The sequence below is a fragment of the Penicillium soppii genome, assembly GCF_028829465.1.
Source record: "Penicillium soppii strain IBT 18220 chromosome Unknown utg000010l, whole genome shotgun sequence".
NCBI lineage: Eukaryota > Fungi > Ascomycota > Eurotiomycetes > Eurotiales > Aspergillaceae > Penicillium > Penicillium soppii.
Genome location: NW_026643240.1, coordinates 2,641,269 through 2,658,314, shown reverse-complemented (window position 1 = coordinate 2,658,314; position 17,046 = coordinate 2,641,269). Strand labels below are relative to the sequence as shown.

The 17,046-nt window shown below is 47.7% G+C and overlaps 4 protein-coding genes across 4 annotated transcripts; 2 read left to right on the top strand and 2 right to left on the bottom strand.

Moving 5' to 3' along the window:
- Positions 1–963: 963 nt before the first annotated feature.
- On the bottom strand, positions 964–1,740 carry N7529_011661 (DUF3431 domain-containing protein; the record flags this gene model as incomplete). Its single annotated transcript, XM_057247187.1, has 2 exons — positions 964–1,555; positions 1,622–1,740. The coding sequence occupies 2 exons, from the start codon at positions 1,738–1,740 to the stop codon at positions 964–966; spliced, it is 711 nt and encodes a 236-aa protein (XP_057092536.1).
- Positions 1,741–3,327: 1,587 nt separating this feature from the next.
- Positions 3,328–3,840, top strand: N7529_011660 (uncharacterized protein; the record flags this gene model as incomplete). Its single annotated transcript, XM_057247186.1, has 2 exons — positions 3,328–3,735; positions 3,829–3,840. The coding sequence occupies 2 exons, from the start codon at positions 3,328–3,330 to the stop codon at positions 3,838–3,840; spliced, it is 420 nt and encodes a 139-aa protein (XP_057092535.1).
- A 576-nt stretch (positions 3,841–4,416) lies between these two features.
- On the top strand, positions 4,417–5,444 carry N7529_011659 (uncharacterized protein; the record flags this gene model as incomplete). The annotated part of the gene is made up of 2 exons (XM_057247185.1): positions 4,417–4,455; positions 4,518–5,444. The coding sequence occupies 2 exons, from the start codon at positions 4,417–4,419 to the stop codon at positions 5,442–5,444; spliced, it is 966 nt and encodes a 321-aa protein (XP_057092534.1).
- Positions 5,445–5,717: 273 nt separating this feature from the next.
- Positions 5,718–15,716, bottom strand: N7529_011658 (uncharacterized protein; the record flags this gene model as incomplete). Its single annotated transcript, XM_057247184.1, has 14 exons — positions 5,718–6,428; positions 6,498–6,868; positions 6,942–8,058; positions 8,112–8,595; positions 8,657–9,351; positions 9,419–10,141; positions 10,252–12,741; positions 12,800–13,545; positions 13,608–14,201; positions 14,273–14,616; positions 14,747–15,002; positions 15,183–15,311; positions 15,399–15,593; positions 15,674–15,716. The coding sequence occupies 14 exons, from the start codon at positions 15,714–15,716 to the stop codon at positions 5,718–5,720; spliced, it is 8,898 nt and encodes a 2,965-aa protein (XP_057092533.1).
- Between the last annotated feature and the right edge of the window lie 1,330 nt (positions 15,717–17,046).

Here is a 17,046-nt window from a genome sequence, read left to right as displayed (position 1 = left end):
CCAAGCGAGATTGAGTTTGGACGATCCGATCAATCTTCGAATCTTTCATTGGCAGAGATCATTGATGCCCGATGACACTTTGCCGCGACGATCGCACCATTTTGAGTAATTTAAAGCCAATAGTTCATGGAAGTGGATGTCAACAAGCAGATAGAGCTAGGATAAATTGATTATTGAACCATGATTTAGGGGTCCTAGCATCGATACGAGATTAAGTGGGCCCGCACAAAAAAAAAGAATTTCCTTTGCAATTCGTCCAACCATCATGTTTCAACATATGTAAATCTAAGTGATGGAATTGTTTTTTTCCCTCTAGATTTGAACTTTGGAAGCGTCTGTTGTCAACCAACCATGGGTGGTCCTAATACTGTTTGGCTTACCCGTCAGTTGAACTGTAGGGCGTGAGCAGCCTAGCCACGGCGGCTTGAGTCCCACTATAGGGGTTCGCGTGCGTTCAAGGGCGAAGAGTTATTCGTACCTTGGCAGTCATTGTTTTTATTTGTTGTGCTTCAACAACACTCCCTGTCCTAAACTGCACTTCACATATGAAGTATTCATCTGTATCGACCTGCACATCTTGGCTTGGGCTTTCAATCAGCTTACATGTGATATTGCTCCATTTGCAGGGAAATTGGGATGAGAATATTGCAATTTCCAAGGTTTGGTAGCAGCCCTGGAAAAAGAAAGAGAATAAAAATTATACAAATCATGAAATAACGTACAGTCGTTCAATCATATCTCAAATGGAGGGACTTTCTTTGATCACTTGACAGTATTCACCAATCCATCGGTGTTACTTGCGTTTCATTCATTGTGACGGCCCTCAGAGTTTCACCAGATGGAAGAGGTCCGCACCAACCATAAGTATCGCACCGACATTGCTCATATCGAGGGCAGCTGAAGTTGGCAAAGAATCTGTTAGTAGATTACTCTGAGACCCGGGAAACCGTACCCTGACAATACTCACTGAATTCCATTCATGCCAAACACGACATGCCATAAAGTTTCAAACACCCACCCAACCCCATAATCATTAACGTATGGCAGGCTTTTGTCATTGACCCAGTTCATCATTCGGACATAGTCACTCTTCGGTCGCTGTCGGATGCGCTCCCGACTGACCGCAAATTGGGCGCAGCAGATGCCACCAATATGATCCGGCACCACAGCAGTATCTCCAAATATATCTTTGTATATTGTGGGGAAGTTGGCACGGGCATCATTGTTATCAATGTCTATTTGCGTGGGATTGTGTGGATTGATATGAACCGGACAGCCGGGATTATGCTCGCAGCGCAAGTTCACATATCCCAGCGCGTCCACAGCTTCCCGGCGCAAGTTTTTCAGGACAGCGCTTGTTTTGGAGCCGAATAAGTCGTTGTGCCATTGGTCTGGATTGGAATGGATGAAAATCGAGTAAGCGGGCAATTCGTCGTAATACTCCAAAACGAAGGAAAGGTAGGCAGAGACTTCGCGACCACGAGAAGAATGTGCGACGAGCAATTCGGGTTCGGGGTCCTTGTCCATAGAGTAGATAAAAGGCACATTGTCTGTTCTGAGAAATCGTGACCATTATTAGCTTGGTCACATCCTTGGATACGGTGATCGGTGATGGACATACTCTGTTTTGAGATAATCACGAAGCCATCGCAGGTCGTCTGAACGTGTTTTGGACATCACCAGCGCTACTTTCGTCGTATTTGCGCTGTAGCCCTGGGTCTTCCGAGCGAGCTCCAACATTGCTTCATGTTTTTCTTTCTGCTCTGGCGTTTCTTGTCCTAGTAGTCCTAATATGGTGAGCATTGATTTATTTCTGATTTGAAAGGATTGATCTATACCCATTAAATGAATTGAATCATCAGCGCGAAGTTTTAGAATAGTGAGGAGCACACAGGCAAATATTAAGCATCCCAATAATATAGGTTGGTGCCTGATCCATGAAGCTATTGATCTTTTGAGCCGACCGGGAACAACACGGCTGTTAGACCTACTTCTGTTGCCAATGGCCTGGTCACTATGCATCATGAGAAGTTTGGATCCAAAAACGCGCAGTGAAAGAAAACAAAATGTTACTCTGCTCGATTTAGGACCTGACTCGCAAACAAGACTGTGCCTCGCTACGGATTTACGGCATGTGTGATACGAGAGCCTGTATGGAGTACGTTGTAAGCAATCAATCCTGGTAGATATGCACCGGTCACATTAAATATCCACTTGGGCAAACAAATTTCAATTTGATTTGATCTAGGGTGCTGTTCAGTCACAATCAAAAGAGGCTCCAGGATTTTGGCCCTATAAGAGCCTTCGCCCCACTTTGTCTAGCTTGCAAGGGATGAGAATAGCAGGATGATAGTAAGGATTGCGCTGTCCTGTCATATTATTCTGTTACTTAATGCGATGTCATACTCCACAATGAGCTCCCCAATACGAAATTTGAAGGTAGGATTTTCATCCATGCGAGCCTACTACAGTAGCCGTACTCCGAAGGATGATCTGCAAACCCGAAAGCCTCGCTCTAACTCAATCTGAAAACCACGCGCCAAGCAAGGACGAAAACAAATTTTTCATCCACAATCATTCGAATGTAACAACTGTCAGGCCTACGATAGCCGCGATTGTGTGGCCAATGACACATCTTATGTCTCAAATTTTAGCCCCCATTGGCCGAAATTACCATCAATGGGCGCTAAATTACCGTAAGAATACGTGCGGGATATTTTCATGATTTGTTTGATAAATCTCACTGACAAATCACCTTTTATCCAGAGTCTTGTAATCTCCTCAGGTTTCAAATTGTGTCTAGAGTTGAATGCTCACCATAAACACAGGTTGGAATGTGGAAAACAAATGAACCCGTAGGCACTTAGAAGAAAATCGGCAACCGCAAATATCGCTTGGTCTGCATCTTGCTTGAAACTTGGATATAGAGCAATGAAAACCCAGAAAATGTGGTTAATTTTGCCTAGCGGGTGAAAAGAGGTGCCTAGGTGCCCCGCGTAGACATGCTGAGTTACCAACACTGCAACTACTTGGGTATGAAATTTGTTTTGGATTTTAAGTAGCTCTCAAACAATCTAAATGTTAAGTTCCTTACTCATTTATATAACCTGTGTTGCTGACCATTGGAACATATGTTGGGCTAGGTAACTACATGTATGCTCATTACTAGAAAAATCAGCGTGTGCATCTTTACGAGAATGCCCCCGCCTGATCTACGCGCCTGAGAACCCCAAAGAACACCACCCAAGGCACAAAATTCAAAGTTCTCTCCAATTCACTTTGCTCCGACTCACTAAGTTGTACATATTGTGTTGTATTGTGCAAAAAATGAACAAGCATAATTTTGCAGCTCCAAAGCCAGCTGTGGCATCGTCCGGACCCACCGGGGCGATTTTGCTTGAATTGCTAATCATAAGCGGGGCCCCCTTCAAAGATCATTGGGCGTACTGGGTGCGCTCTCAGGCTGACCCTGATATTGGCGTGAAGATACCTGTCACTGGTAATGTGAGGAAGGGCTTTGAGTTTGAAATCAAGAGGAGCGAGAATCTCCAGACGACTGAGGACATCCCTACCATGAGGGTCCCATTGCAATGGGTTGACGCGAAAAACTTTGATGAGATAGCCATGCTCAATAATGGCAAATATAAGATCGACAATCATCCCGTCTGCCTTTTCGAAGCAATTGCTCACAAAATCGAGGCTCCGGGTAAGAGTCTGAGCTCAGTTGATAATCAGGTAAGTGCCATAGGGAGAAAATGGATGATATTACGATGCTTATATGTCTCTTTTCTTGAGGTGTGCTTTGGCCATTTATTAATTGATCTTTAGTTCCAGATTTAATGGTTGGAGCTGATTCTGATGACGTAGGTGATACCGAGAAAATGAGTCGCCTTGAGAGACTGCCAGACGTGGATTGTCGAGTCCGTCTACCAGCTTTGGAAGCACAAAATATTGAAGAAGTAAGTGTTTGATTATTTGAATATTATCAAGCAGTACTTTCGCTTTCTGTCACACAATTTGGTGCAATGATTGTACACTGTTTGCTCAAGCTACTCTCGACTCCAAGGTGGTTGATTTTTTGAGCGGAGTTTACGGACTAAAGCTGGATCTCTAAGCTTCTTTCGCAGATAAGGACATATTTCCTAACTCCATATGAAATTCAAATTCTGAACATGAGTATGAACTAGGTAAGGTGTGATGGTCTGGGGAATGAAGCAAAATACGAATGGCGGTTAGCGTGAGCCTTAATTGTGGAACCCGGACCCATAATTTCATTAACTCCGAGCTAAGCCCGTGGTCTGATCTATAATGGTTCCGACTGAAAATATATAAACCACCATGAGGACGGTTTTTAGATATAAAGAATAAGATTGAAAGAATATCCTCATCCTCATATAGTTGATAACTTCCTCCACAATGTCAACCAAGCCCATTGAAAGAGTCGCTATTGTCGGAGTAAGTCAGAAACCAAGTCTCCAAGACAATCCATTTCAGAAACAATGGCTAAAATTCCCAAGGCTACCGGTAGAATTGGTGGATCATTTGCTCAATCCCTCGTGCAGACCGGCAAGCACACCGTGACAGCCCTTACCCGCCACGACAGTCAAGCCAAACTCCCCGATGGAGTTCAGGCTATTCGAGTTAACTACGACGATGAGGCCTCCTTGATCAAGGCATTGGAGGGACAACAATTTCTTATAATTACCCTCTCCGTTAGGGCCCCGCCAGACCTCCATGGGAGAATTACGGCAGCTGCAGGAAAGGCCGGCGTTCCCTACATCATGCCAAACGCGTATGGGAACCCCGTCAACCCGGACGGTATCAAGGAATATGATGTATACAGCAGCTCGACCCTTGAGAGAATCAATGATGTGCATAATGCTGGTTCATCTTCGATCTACCTGCCATGTGGCTTTTGGTACGAGTGGAGCCTAGCATGTGGCGAGCCATGGTTTGGCTTCACTATCAAGGACCGAAAAGTGACCTTTTTCGACGACGGAAAGCGCATTCTCAGTGTCAGTACTTGGAACCAATGTGGCCGTGCGATTGCTGGACTTCTCAGTCTACCTGAGGCTGGAGAAACACCTTCACTTGCTCAGTTCAAGAACGACAAAGTTTTGATCAATAGCTTCCGAGTCTCGCAGCGCGATATGCTGGACAGTCTGCATCGTGTCTTGGGGACTACCGATGACGATTGGGAGATTAGCTATGAGACATCCGAGAAGCGTATTGCGGACGGCGCTGCGGAGTTGGCTCAAGGTATCTTCAGCGGGTTTGCCAAAATGCTTTACGGGGGTGCGTTTTTGCCAGCCAACCAGGAAAGCGATTTTGCTGGGACGATGGAGTTGGCAAATGGTATCCTGGGATTGCCCAAGGAAGACTTGGATGAGGCCACTCGGAGGGTGGTTGACATGATACAGGACAATTGGAATCCCTTTACTTGACTTCTCTAGGCTTGTACTTAAATTTGGAATGAACTCACCAGCGAGAAGAATCTGATGTTATATTTATAGTAGGACGCCTATTTTGAATAACTGTGTATTCCATGAGATTTGCATTGACTGATCTTTGCGGTGCTTTTCATATGTTCACCTTGCGCTTCTTCGAATGAACTAGTTCAACCCCCCCCCCCCCCCCCCCCCCCCCCCCCCCCCAATTTTCTGCTTCAATCCGGGTGTAGTGTAGCCACTGGTGCAACTTAACTATCATGATTTCAATCAGGTAAAATCGGCATATACCGCCTTTTCCAGTGTGCTTGTCAGCACCTCAAACCGGGGATCGGCCTGCGAGATAACCTGCGTAAACGTTGTTGCCGCCACTCCTTTCGTCCGGTCAATCCACCAGAACATATTCGGACGGCCTGCCCACTGGAGCGTGCCAGCAGAGCGCTTTCCAGGGATGGGATCCACGTAAAGTGGGCCGCCTAACGCGATCTCGATACGTCCAGCATCCATGTCGACAGTAGAACGAAGGGATGCGCGGAGGGGGCCGGCCAACAGATCCTGCAGATCACTGGAGCCGTCCGTTTGTGACTTGAAGATCTCATCAACGCTTGCTTTGGAGAGAATTGAGCCGCCATTTGCGAGTATCATGCTGAGGAGCTTGGACCAGTCGTGAGGCGTCGACCACAGGCCATGACCACCGCAATCGTGCTGTGCCGGGATTCGTGAGAGCCAGTTACCGCGTTGGAGTCCCTGATCGTCGGTGCGCTCATATAGGGTCACGAGCCGGCTCATCATGCCAGGATGGCGTTCGGGGTGGAATGTGGTTGAAGTCATACCCAGAGGCTCCCAGAGGTTGACTCGCATGAATTCCTCCAGAGTGGTGTCGTTAATCCGCGCGATGGCTTCACCCGCCCAGTCAGTACCACAGCCGTACATCCATCCTTCCCCTGGCTCAAAAATGAGAGGGAATGTCTTCATGACTTCCTGTGTGAAGGGCCTGTGTTAGATGTGGTCTCACAAATCTTTACGCTGGGAGAAAGAGGACTGTCTTACAAAGTCGCTATCAAATACACTATTTGTCTTGCCATGCTGTCTTGCCCACCTTGCCAGCTGAGGAGTTGAGTGATAGCCACATCCACTCTGATGGCTCATGAGCAACCGAAGTGTGATGGTCTTAGTTCGCGGCTTCGTTAGAGAGCGACCCTCAGAGTCAACACCGTCGAGGACTGGAAGAGCGCATAGATCCGGTAGAATCGAAGCCACATCGTCATCGAGGGAGATCTGCCCTCGGTCAACGCAAATCATAATGGCAACGGTAGTCATGAGCTTGGAGAGAGATGCCATTCCATATACCGAATCAAAGCCGACTTTGACGTCAGATTCCTGTGATAAGGTGCCTTCAGACAGCGAGTAAAGCTGATCTCCTGTGGATCGTGTTAGAACACATCAACGTAATACACTGTATCAGATTATCGAAATCCTGTTGTATATACGTACCCTTGCTGTTGACGACAGAACACACGTAGGAATGCATTACTGGCTTCGGATCGATAATAGCTAGTCTCACTGCTTGGGAGAACTTCTTCATCTCGGAAGCATCCGAGATATCAACCACGCCGTTGGATCCATTTACACTCTTGCTTTCATGAGCCCCGTTGGTTGCATGGGTTCCATTGGTTGCATGTGCGCCATTGGAGGTAATGGTGGATCCACCATTCGCAACAGCCTCGGTTTTCTCTGTATCCACCGTGGCCCTTGTCTTCATTAGAGTATCGAAGATAGTCCCTGAGAGACTCTTTGGCGTGCATGACGGAGCCAGAAGTTGAAGAAATGACATTCCAACCCCAAACTTCTGGCTCAGCCAGTGAATCAGCTCGCTTCCGGACATGCTATCGATGCCAAAGTGCGAGAAAGGACGACTGATGTCGATATCTTCGATGGCAATAAACATCAGCTTGGCAAGGCGCTGGGCTACTGCGTCGGCTAGTACAATGACAGCCTTATCGCGATCATCGGGAATGTTTGATAGGAGATGATCGTCACCGCTGGTATCCGCTGCCACGCCACCAATGCTACCAGCGGTCTTTCGCGACTCGAGCGTCGTCACTAAAAGCGCCGAGCGGCGATCTTGCTCGATACGTGTGACCTGAACCATGCTGAGATCATGCTTGGAGTATTCAACTCCAGTGAGGATATGGCCTTGTGTGAGTTTATCGAAAAGATTCGATACGGGCTGAGGGTACGTGAAACGTTCGAAGTGTCGGATAAATTCTGACTCTTCTGCCTCAATCAGACCTGATCTTAACAAGTGCTCAGCGTACTCGGGCTTGCGATTTAGCGTGCCAACGCCTTTGATTGGTCCCAATGAGATTGTAGTCACCGGGAGGCCCATCCGGATGCGCTGGCGTGCCAAGTTATCCAGAACTGCGTTAGATGCCGCATAATTGGACTGCGAAATGTGGCCGACATATGTAACAGTCGAGCTAGTCATAAAGAAGAAATCGAGTTCAGCGTTTGATTTGATGGTGGCATTGTGAAGATTGAGGGCGCCATGAACTTTGGGGCGCACGGCAGTATTAAATTGTTCCAAAGTCATAGAGTCGAAGAAGGCGTCCTTGAAGTAACGATGTTAGATATTGACCTTGGGATTCAAAAGTCGAAGCTCACCTGTAGCACCATAGCCGCGTGTACGACTCCTTTGAGCGGCCCCATTGAGATGGCTTGAGCTATAGCTCGTTCAACATCCTCCATCTTAGAAACATCGCCCTGAATGGTCACCACATTCACACCCTTGTCGCGAGCTCTTTTGCAGAATGAAGCAATATCCGACTTAGTCTCGCTCGACCGACCCAAGAAGACTAGATTCTTGGCGCCTCGCTCGATCATGGAATCAGCCATGCTGTGGCCAAGCCCACCATGACATCCCACCATCAAATAGCTGTTACTGCCGTTAATACCACGAGGCTGAAGAGCACCTTTTAGAGTGATCTTATTAGTGGTTGGACCGTAGGTAAGCACAACCTTTCCAATGTGTTGTCCTTGGCCGAAATATCGAAGAGCTTTCTCCATCTCCGTGATGTGGAATGTGCTATCCAGCCTCATCGGCCTGAGTCTACCTTTTCGGAGGAGCTTCATTGTGTCTGTCAGAAGCCTGCTCGGATATATTAGTGACATATCACTGTAACACGGGGTGCTTTCCATAATTGTCTTACCTTTGTGCAATTCTTGGCTTCTGTTCCAACACAAAGTTAAGGTCAAACGAGAAAAGGCTGATGCTCTGATCAAATGCATGTAGACCCATGTTACCCTTATCCAGAACATTACCGCGCCCGACATCAATGAGTCTTCCGCACGGCGCCAAGCAATTCAATGTCGCGTGAAATCCGGGACCGGAGATTGTCGAGAGAATGACATCCACGCCGCGGCCACCCGTTTTTTTGAGTAGTTGGTCTTTGAACTCCAGAGTTCGGGACCAGAAAATATGATCTGCGGGGATACCACACTCAGAAATCAGATAGTCCTTCTTTCGCTGCCCTCCAACTGTGGCGTAAATTTCGGCCCCAATGTATCTGGCGTATTGGACGGCTGCCAACCCTAACCCACCAGTGGCGGCTTGAATGAGTACCGTTTCGTTGCATTCCAGGTGTGCCAGGTAGTCTAGAGCGTAGAGTGCAGTTCCGTACGCGATGCCAACGGTGGCCATCTCGATGAGATCCGCATCATTGTCGAGCCTAACACACTTGTCCACGGGACTGCGAAGGAATGTATCATAATAGCCTCGTTCCAAACAGAGGACTTTGTCGCCGGGCTGTATATGAGTTACATTCTCCCCTACACGAGATACAATGCCAGTGCTCTCGTTGCTGGACTTCACACTTTCGAAATTGCCCATAGCGATGACGTAATCCTATAATGTGTAAGTAATCATTCATTTGAGCCCTGGAGATCTAGGGATGCGAGTCTAACAACGGTACCTTCATGTTCAAGCCCACTGCCTTGACCTGGATCTCAATCTCATCCGCTTCAAGGTCAATGTCGCAAGTCGGCTTCTCTCGGAAATAGACTGTGTCTAAAAGACCAGGGGTCTCTAACGCCAATTGAACATTTCCAGAAGATGGAAATTCCTGCTCAATTCTCCCTGCTCCAGTGTCGAGGGTAAACTCTTCGTTTAGTTCCATATCCGGCACCACGCGGCTCACATAGATGATCCCATCCTTAAGCATGAAGTCTGTCTCGCATGTTGCCCTTGATGGAGCTGTAGAAACACTAACGCACACTTCAGTGATCCACTTGGCATGGTGAGCTGTGTTGTTTGAATCGATGTCGTCAATATCGAGGGTAGCAAATTTGAGGTTCTTGGTGGATAACTCGTTCATGAGCACGGTGTTGATGCCATGGACCATTGCCAGTGTTGGCTTCTTTCCCACCATCAAATCTCCTCCAGTCACCCATAGAATGCTTGACCCGGACGAGACGAGCTGCTTCAGTCCTTCAAACTGCTCCGGTCGCATATCCATGAGCACTGGATCTTTGAGTTCTTCAAGGACGATGTAAATAATCTTGCCACTGCCCAGCAGTTGACTAGGAGGTATTGATTCAAGATCGCAGTGCATGATGCGACTGTTGGTGAGACTCCCTTTTCTCATGATCTCACTGTCAACGGCGAGCGCTAGCTCATATTGGGCTGTGGAATGGACCTGCAATAATGTCAATAAACAGGCACGACCAATAGGGAAGTCAGGACAAAAAGAGGCAAAATATAAAGAAGACGAAACGATATGAAACGGATTGGGTGGAAGTAGCTCACAAGAATAATTTGGTCAGTAGCAGCACACGTGTTATTTGAACTTTCCTCCCGCACGCTAGCCACCATGACACTCTCCAGAGCCAAAGGCTCAGGGAAGTCCGTCAAAACGATATCCAAACCAGTGAATCCAGAGACCTTGAGCTGCTGCTCCCAAGATGGAAGAGTCCTAAAAGGCCCCAGGCGCCGATCATCCTCGACATCATCTAGACACTCCCAGAAGCTGGGCAAGGTACCGAAAGCAAATTGCACGGGCGTTAGACTACCGGTTTGAGTGATTTCTAGCATGACTAGTTTGCCGCCTTCCCGTAGCAGGCGACTACAATTTCGCAGTAGCTGGTCAGTGTTCCCTGGGGCATGCATCACATTGGACGCCAGGATGAGGTCGTACTGGCCGAGCTCGAAACCCTGCGCAGCGGCGTCGACTGACAAATCAAATGTCTTGTAGATCATAGGCGGGTATTGGCTGAAGAGATCTTGAGCCTTCTCAAAAAACGCAGGCGAGATGTCAGTGAAAGTATAGTCGTGATAACGCTTGGCATGGTGGCCAGGCGTGTCACGGTCATAGGCATTGAGCACACCGAGAGCAATGCTGGTACAGCTACCCGTACCTGCACCCACCTCTAGCACTCGCATTGTCGGGTTCTTATGTGCCAAAATATCCACTACCGACGCCAGGTTCTTGCGGGCCGCGTCGTGGATAGAGCCGTCAGCGTACACGCGGGCCAGAATTTCCGCCTTGACCGCGAGATCAATGCCTGCCACAGTACCTTTGAGGATCTCATACATATTTTTGTAGACAATGGCATTGAACTCTAACTGTGGGAAGTCTTCTGGCAGCTCCGACAGAAGTTCTGCAATCCGCAATTCTCGTTGCTTAGGATCGAGGCTTGTGGCATTTGGTTCGCACAGTATCATGCGTCCAGCTGCAGCTTCAGCCTTCACATGACGCATCCAGTTATAATAACCGTGAACCCATTTCAATGACGGGTCCTTAGGAAGCTCATCTTGATCCATCACTTCCAGAGCGCCGCAGACATAGAGAACGGTGACCGTCTCTAGTCGTGTCCGAATATTGTGCACTTCATCTAAGTACGCGGTTCCAATTGGTGATTTGAAATCACTATGATACAGACGATGGGCCAAATCGGTGTCCAGAAAGGCGACGTCCGGTTTCCATTGCATGCGGTAGTACGGTTCTCTTCCGGCCTCTTTGTTCATCTTCTCTTGACTACCTTGGTTCACAAATTGTCGCCATTTCACGTTCTTTGCTGCAATGATCTCAAAGCCGCTTTCAGTTGTCAGAGTTGAGTGAGACCCACCACTTCGCGCACCCTCGGTCCATGCAACGCTATCGATAATGCCAGTTTGATTCTGCGCCCATGAGGATGGGCTAATTGTCATTTCCTCAATGAACACAGGAATTTGAGTTGCAGCTTCTCTGTCCGCACGGCTGGTATACACAGATGCGACGCGACCTTGAAGCACGGCATCAATAGTCAAAGGGTGAATTGCATATCGAGACTCGAATTCAGTTGTTCTTTCCGCGGTCTTCAGAATTGGGGCCCGAGCACGAGCACGAGATGCATGGGGAAGGACCTCGATCTCATCAATCACCCGAAATAGTGGACCGAAATCGAACCCACGGTATTTCAATCGCTCATACCAAACATCTTTGCCAAAGCTTTGCTCGAAGATGGGGTCTTCGCTCTCGTTGTTGAAGGGTGACTTTTTGGTCTTTTCCCCATGGCTCATCTCAAACGAGACAATACCCTGTGCATGCTCAATCCATCTATCATCTGCTACAGAGCAGATTCTAAACTCAAACCGGTTGGATGTCGCAGATGCATCAGTGGGACTCAGGTTGATCATAATATCAGCAGTGCCACTAGAAGGAAGCACAAGTGCCGACTTTATAGTGACAGTTTGAAGATGGAATTTGGCATCCTCGAAGTCGAATTCTGGCCTACCAAGTACAGTATCCTCTGCGAACTGGGCTGCGGCCTCTACGGCCATGGCAAGATATGCTGCACCGGGTACAATAATGGCACTTCCAATGACATGATCTTTGATCCACGGCACATCATCCAGGCGAAGATAATTTCTCCAGACGGGCTCCATGCGGTTTCCTCCCGGTAGCCGACTGCCAATCAGATCATGGCGTGGGTGGGAGGCAAACTTGTAGTCGTGGGTAGAGCGGTTGACGATCAGAGGCTGTGGGATTTCGTGGTTCCATGAGTACATGGGGAGATCAATGATGACATTTGAGGGACGATAAACAGTGTGGCCGTTAACATGAAGCAGATTAATGGGACAGCCCTTTATAAACAGACTTGTTGCCAGTCGCATCATATCGTTTTCTGCGTCGTGTCCACGCTCAAGTGTCTGCTCATAGCTCACCTTGGGAGCAGTTCCCAGGCTTGCATTCCAGATCCCCGAAACTTCAGGAGATGCGATGATCTGTTTGATGGGACCTTTCAGGGCGCTGTGGGGCTGTTACGGGAATCTTTTTGTTAGCCAAAGAGCACATGAGCTGGAGCAGGCGTCGTACCCCAATTTCGATCAAACAATCGACGTGACGCTCCTCTGCTCCAAACTTGAGGCCAAGTAGCTTGTTCATGGCGGTGTGGAAGAGAACGGGACTTTCCAAGTTTCTCTGCCAGTAGCTTCCATCAACATTACCTGACTGGAGCTGTCCTAGAGTCACTGTTGAGATCATGATAGGCCGCTGTACTTTCTCATCCCCATTTGCGAGGGCAACAGTTTCGTCCCTAGACTCAGTGGCTTCAAGAATGGCCTCGCTGTAGCCCAATCCAACCTCCTTCATGCTTGGAGAATGATAAGCCTTCCCGCCGGTCATCAATTTCTTGCACAAGATCGAGCGCTCCTTCAATAATTTGTAGATTGCGTCCATGGGCTCAGACTTTCCACTCAGTGTGACACTATTCTGGGAGTTGACACAAGCAATAACGGCATCCGTTGATAATATACCATTCTCGACAAGGAGCTTCTCGGTCTCATCCGCGCCCAGAGCTACCGCGATCATAGTTCCCGGAGCCTGTGTAAGCGTTGCATGTACACCTCTCAGATAGGCGGCTATGATAGCATCTTCTGCAGTAATCAGTTTTGCCGCGTAAGCAGCAGCAAGCTCACCGGACGAGTGGCCGATAACAGCTTCAGGCATCACACCCCATTCCCATAGTAGATCCACAATTGCAATTTGGATAGCAGTGCAGACAGGCTGGGAAAAGGAAACCTCCCCGATCTTGCTGGTCTCTTCTGGTTCAATCAAAATCTCTGGAAAGCGCAGAGTTTAGTAAATAATTGTGGGCCAAAATCCGAAATTTTGGGTAAATCACCTTCGAGTGTCCACTTTGGTGATTGCTTCAAGTTTTTCAATGCCAAATTCAATTTCTTGAATGTCCGCTGCACTGATGGATAACAATCCAACAATTGGCGGCCCATCCCTGCCCACTGAACACCTTGCCCCGTGAAGACAAATGCGACAATTGGAATGGTGTTATTCGTACGGCCAGTGACTGGCTCTCCGGTCAATGTCTTCTCGATGCCAAGCTCTATTGGGATTATTGCGCGGTGAGAGAATCGTGTACGACGTGCAATCATGGTATGCAAAAGTTCGTGGAAGTCATGGCTGTGAGATTCTAGAGACAGTATCAGGTTTTCAGCATTTCTTTTCATGGAGAATTCATCATGCCCGGTGACGGGTAGTAAGAACTTCGTTTGAAGAATCGTCCTGTAGGGGTCAATCCTAGGAGCCTCTTGATAAGGATTGGACATGCCAATGCTCTTGAAATACTCATCCACTCCATCGATAACGACGTGGCCATTGGCCCCACCGTATCCAGAGGAGTTGACAGATGCACGTTTTGCTTTCCCTTCCGGCCAGGGGGTGTTCTTCGTGACAACTGCCAAGGCACCTCCTCTGAGATCCACTTTCAGGTAGGCGAGAATGTCAGCCATACTCAAGTTGAGGGGTGGCATTGGAGGGAAAGTGTGTACTTACATGCAGGATTGAGCTTCTTAACACCAATAGTCCCTGGAATTATTCCATTCTCCATTGACAGTACCACCTTTATGATACTAGTTATTGCAGAGCAAGCTTCGCCATGGCCGACTTGTGGCTTTGTTGATCCAATATATAAAGGGTCGTGCCACTCCCGGTGGTTGCCAAACACGTTTCCGATCGCGGTCGTCTCGATCGGATCTCCCGCGGGAGTACCAGTGCCATGGCACTCAACATAGCCAACTGACTCATAGGACAAAGGTCCTGAGTGCTCATATGCCTTTCGGATAGATAATTCCTGAGCGAGAGCACTTGGGAGGGTGATGCCGTTGTTTTTTCCATTACTATATGTCGTACGTGGTTAGCATCCGACAAACCAGAGCAAGAATGGAAAAGAATACTCCAGAAGAGCTTCAAACACGCTTATAAAAGGTTTATATAATGGGGACGTTGAATAGTGAATGAACAACCTACGCAGTCAAAGATGATCCCCGAATAACTCCACGAATGGGATCGCCATCTCTGATCGCATCCGAAACTCGCTTCAGGTATAAAACATTGATGGCTTCTCCTCGAGAGTAGCCATCTGCAGATTCATCAAATGCGTGACACTGTGCAGTTGGGGAAAGGGCTCCAATTTGCCCAATGGCAAAGTGGTACTCTAGGGTGAGAATGAGATTGACGCCGCCGACAAATGCCGCGGGTATTTCCCCATTGCGGAGAGCTTGCACTGCAAAATGCAGCGCGTACAGCGTTGAGGAGCATGCTGTGTCCATGGTCACGCTTGGTGAGACATATCAGCTCACACGGCTCAAATAATGACACATACAGTAAAAGGGTGAAATGTACCTCGGTCCATGAAGATTATACATATAACTCACACGGTTGCTCACTGTTGTCCGACCCATACCCAAAACGGCCATACCTTCAATCCGCTCGGGCTCCTTGAATGCCAGAGTTTCATAGTCGCTTGCAAAATTGCCAACGTAGACACCAGTCATAGTTTCAGAAATATCCTCCAGGGTGATGCCTCCGGACTCTAAACATTCAAAACAGCATTCAAGCAACTGACGCTGCTGGGGATCCAGGCATAATATATCTGAAGAATTCATGCCGAAGAACCCACCATCGAAGTGCTCAAGGTCGTTGGAGATACAATAGCCCTCTTGATATCGTATGTTCCCCGGTCGACCCTTCTGTGGGTTGAAGAAGGCCGCAGCATTGAACCTACTGGTTGGAAAGGGACCTCGTGCTAACTTTTGGCTCATCAGGAGATCCCAGAAGGATTTAGGGTCCTTGACGTCTCCAGGAAGCCGACATGCTAGGTGAGATGTTAGTCTGACTTGGAACTATAAAAATGGGACACAGATGCATAAAACGGGGATCCGGAGAAAAACATACCCATTCCAACGATAGCAATACCCTCATCTTGAAAATCGCTCATGTTATCTAGACTCAATATAGCATCCACCACTAAGCGTCAAGCTGAGCTCGAAGACAAGTCTAAGTGCTTTGGAATGAGTAGATTGGGTCTGAATGTCGGAAGCGAAGACTTTGTGGGATTTATTACAGCTTTTATATCACTGTTATTCCTCGAATATTTTTTATGAATACTTTGTAACAATTAGTAGCTCGTGGCCTAGTGCTATCTAACTATACGGAAGAAAACGATTGCACAGACTGACTCGTATGGAATCATCCTCCAATCTTGTGTCTGGCCGAATCATCCTGGAAAACTGTGGATCTGACATGCGTATGGACTATAACCGTCAATCTATTAGGCTGAACTCCTCCAATGTAATGCAACATGGGGGCCGATGCAACTTAGGGGAAATAGCCCGGTGTCAAGCTAAAATGCGAAAGGACACCATAAAGCTGCGTATATTTGACTTTCTACACAAGGCTGCTCAATAGCATTGGTCAGGAGGTGGTGCTCGAAGTATTCCAATATCTTCTATAACATGGACTTTCCTATGCATGATGCTATTACTACTATGGACCGGGCAGATAGATTGAGAGTCAAGTAATTCACTCAAAGTTTGGTTCCGCGAGGATTAAAGCAGCACACCCAACGGGGGTTTCCGTCAAATGCATGCACATGTGGGCAGTGCTGCAATGTCACCCTGATGGCCAGACTGCATAATCTTCGTAATTGACGCGTCGGCATCAACTTGCATGATATCCACAATTTGGAGGATTTTGAACATTGTTCTACCAACTCACTATGGTGTCATAGGTAGTTAGCCGATTATGATTCTCTACAATTTTACGGCCAGCAAACATCCCCATTGACAATATGCAGCCACATTCCTAGTTGGTAGCGGGGGCACCTCTTGGCTGCATATAGTGGGTGGGACCTTCGCCGTCTGACATGCCGTTGCACGGCTGACATACCGGATCGGTCGAAGTCTGACAAGCAAACAAACAGCATTGATGCAAGGTCCATGAGTACCAAAATATTTTAGTAAGTAATTTCATGCATGGCTTTACACATCCATACATGTAACGCTGTTCAATCCTTCTATCTTACAATACCGGCGCAATGACGGCTTTTGCTAGCAAACACTCTCATCACGTCTCATTACCAGAGCTTGCGTTTACTTTTTCTCGCATCGAGAACAACAATCATTGGTACAAAGGCTTTTGTGGGGCGAGAAAAAAACAATCAAAGTAGGAAAGAAACGAGAGATTCAATCATAGCATAGAGAAAGAGGGGAAAGGGAATCGGTACAATGAAGCGAATAAAGCAGAATAACAAATATACTGGAATTGAC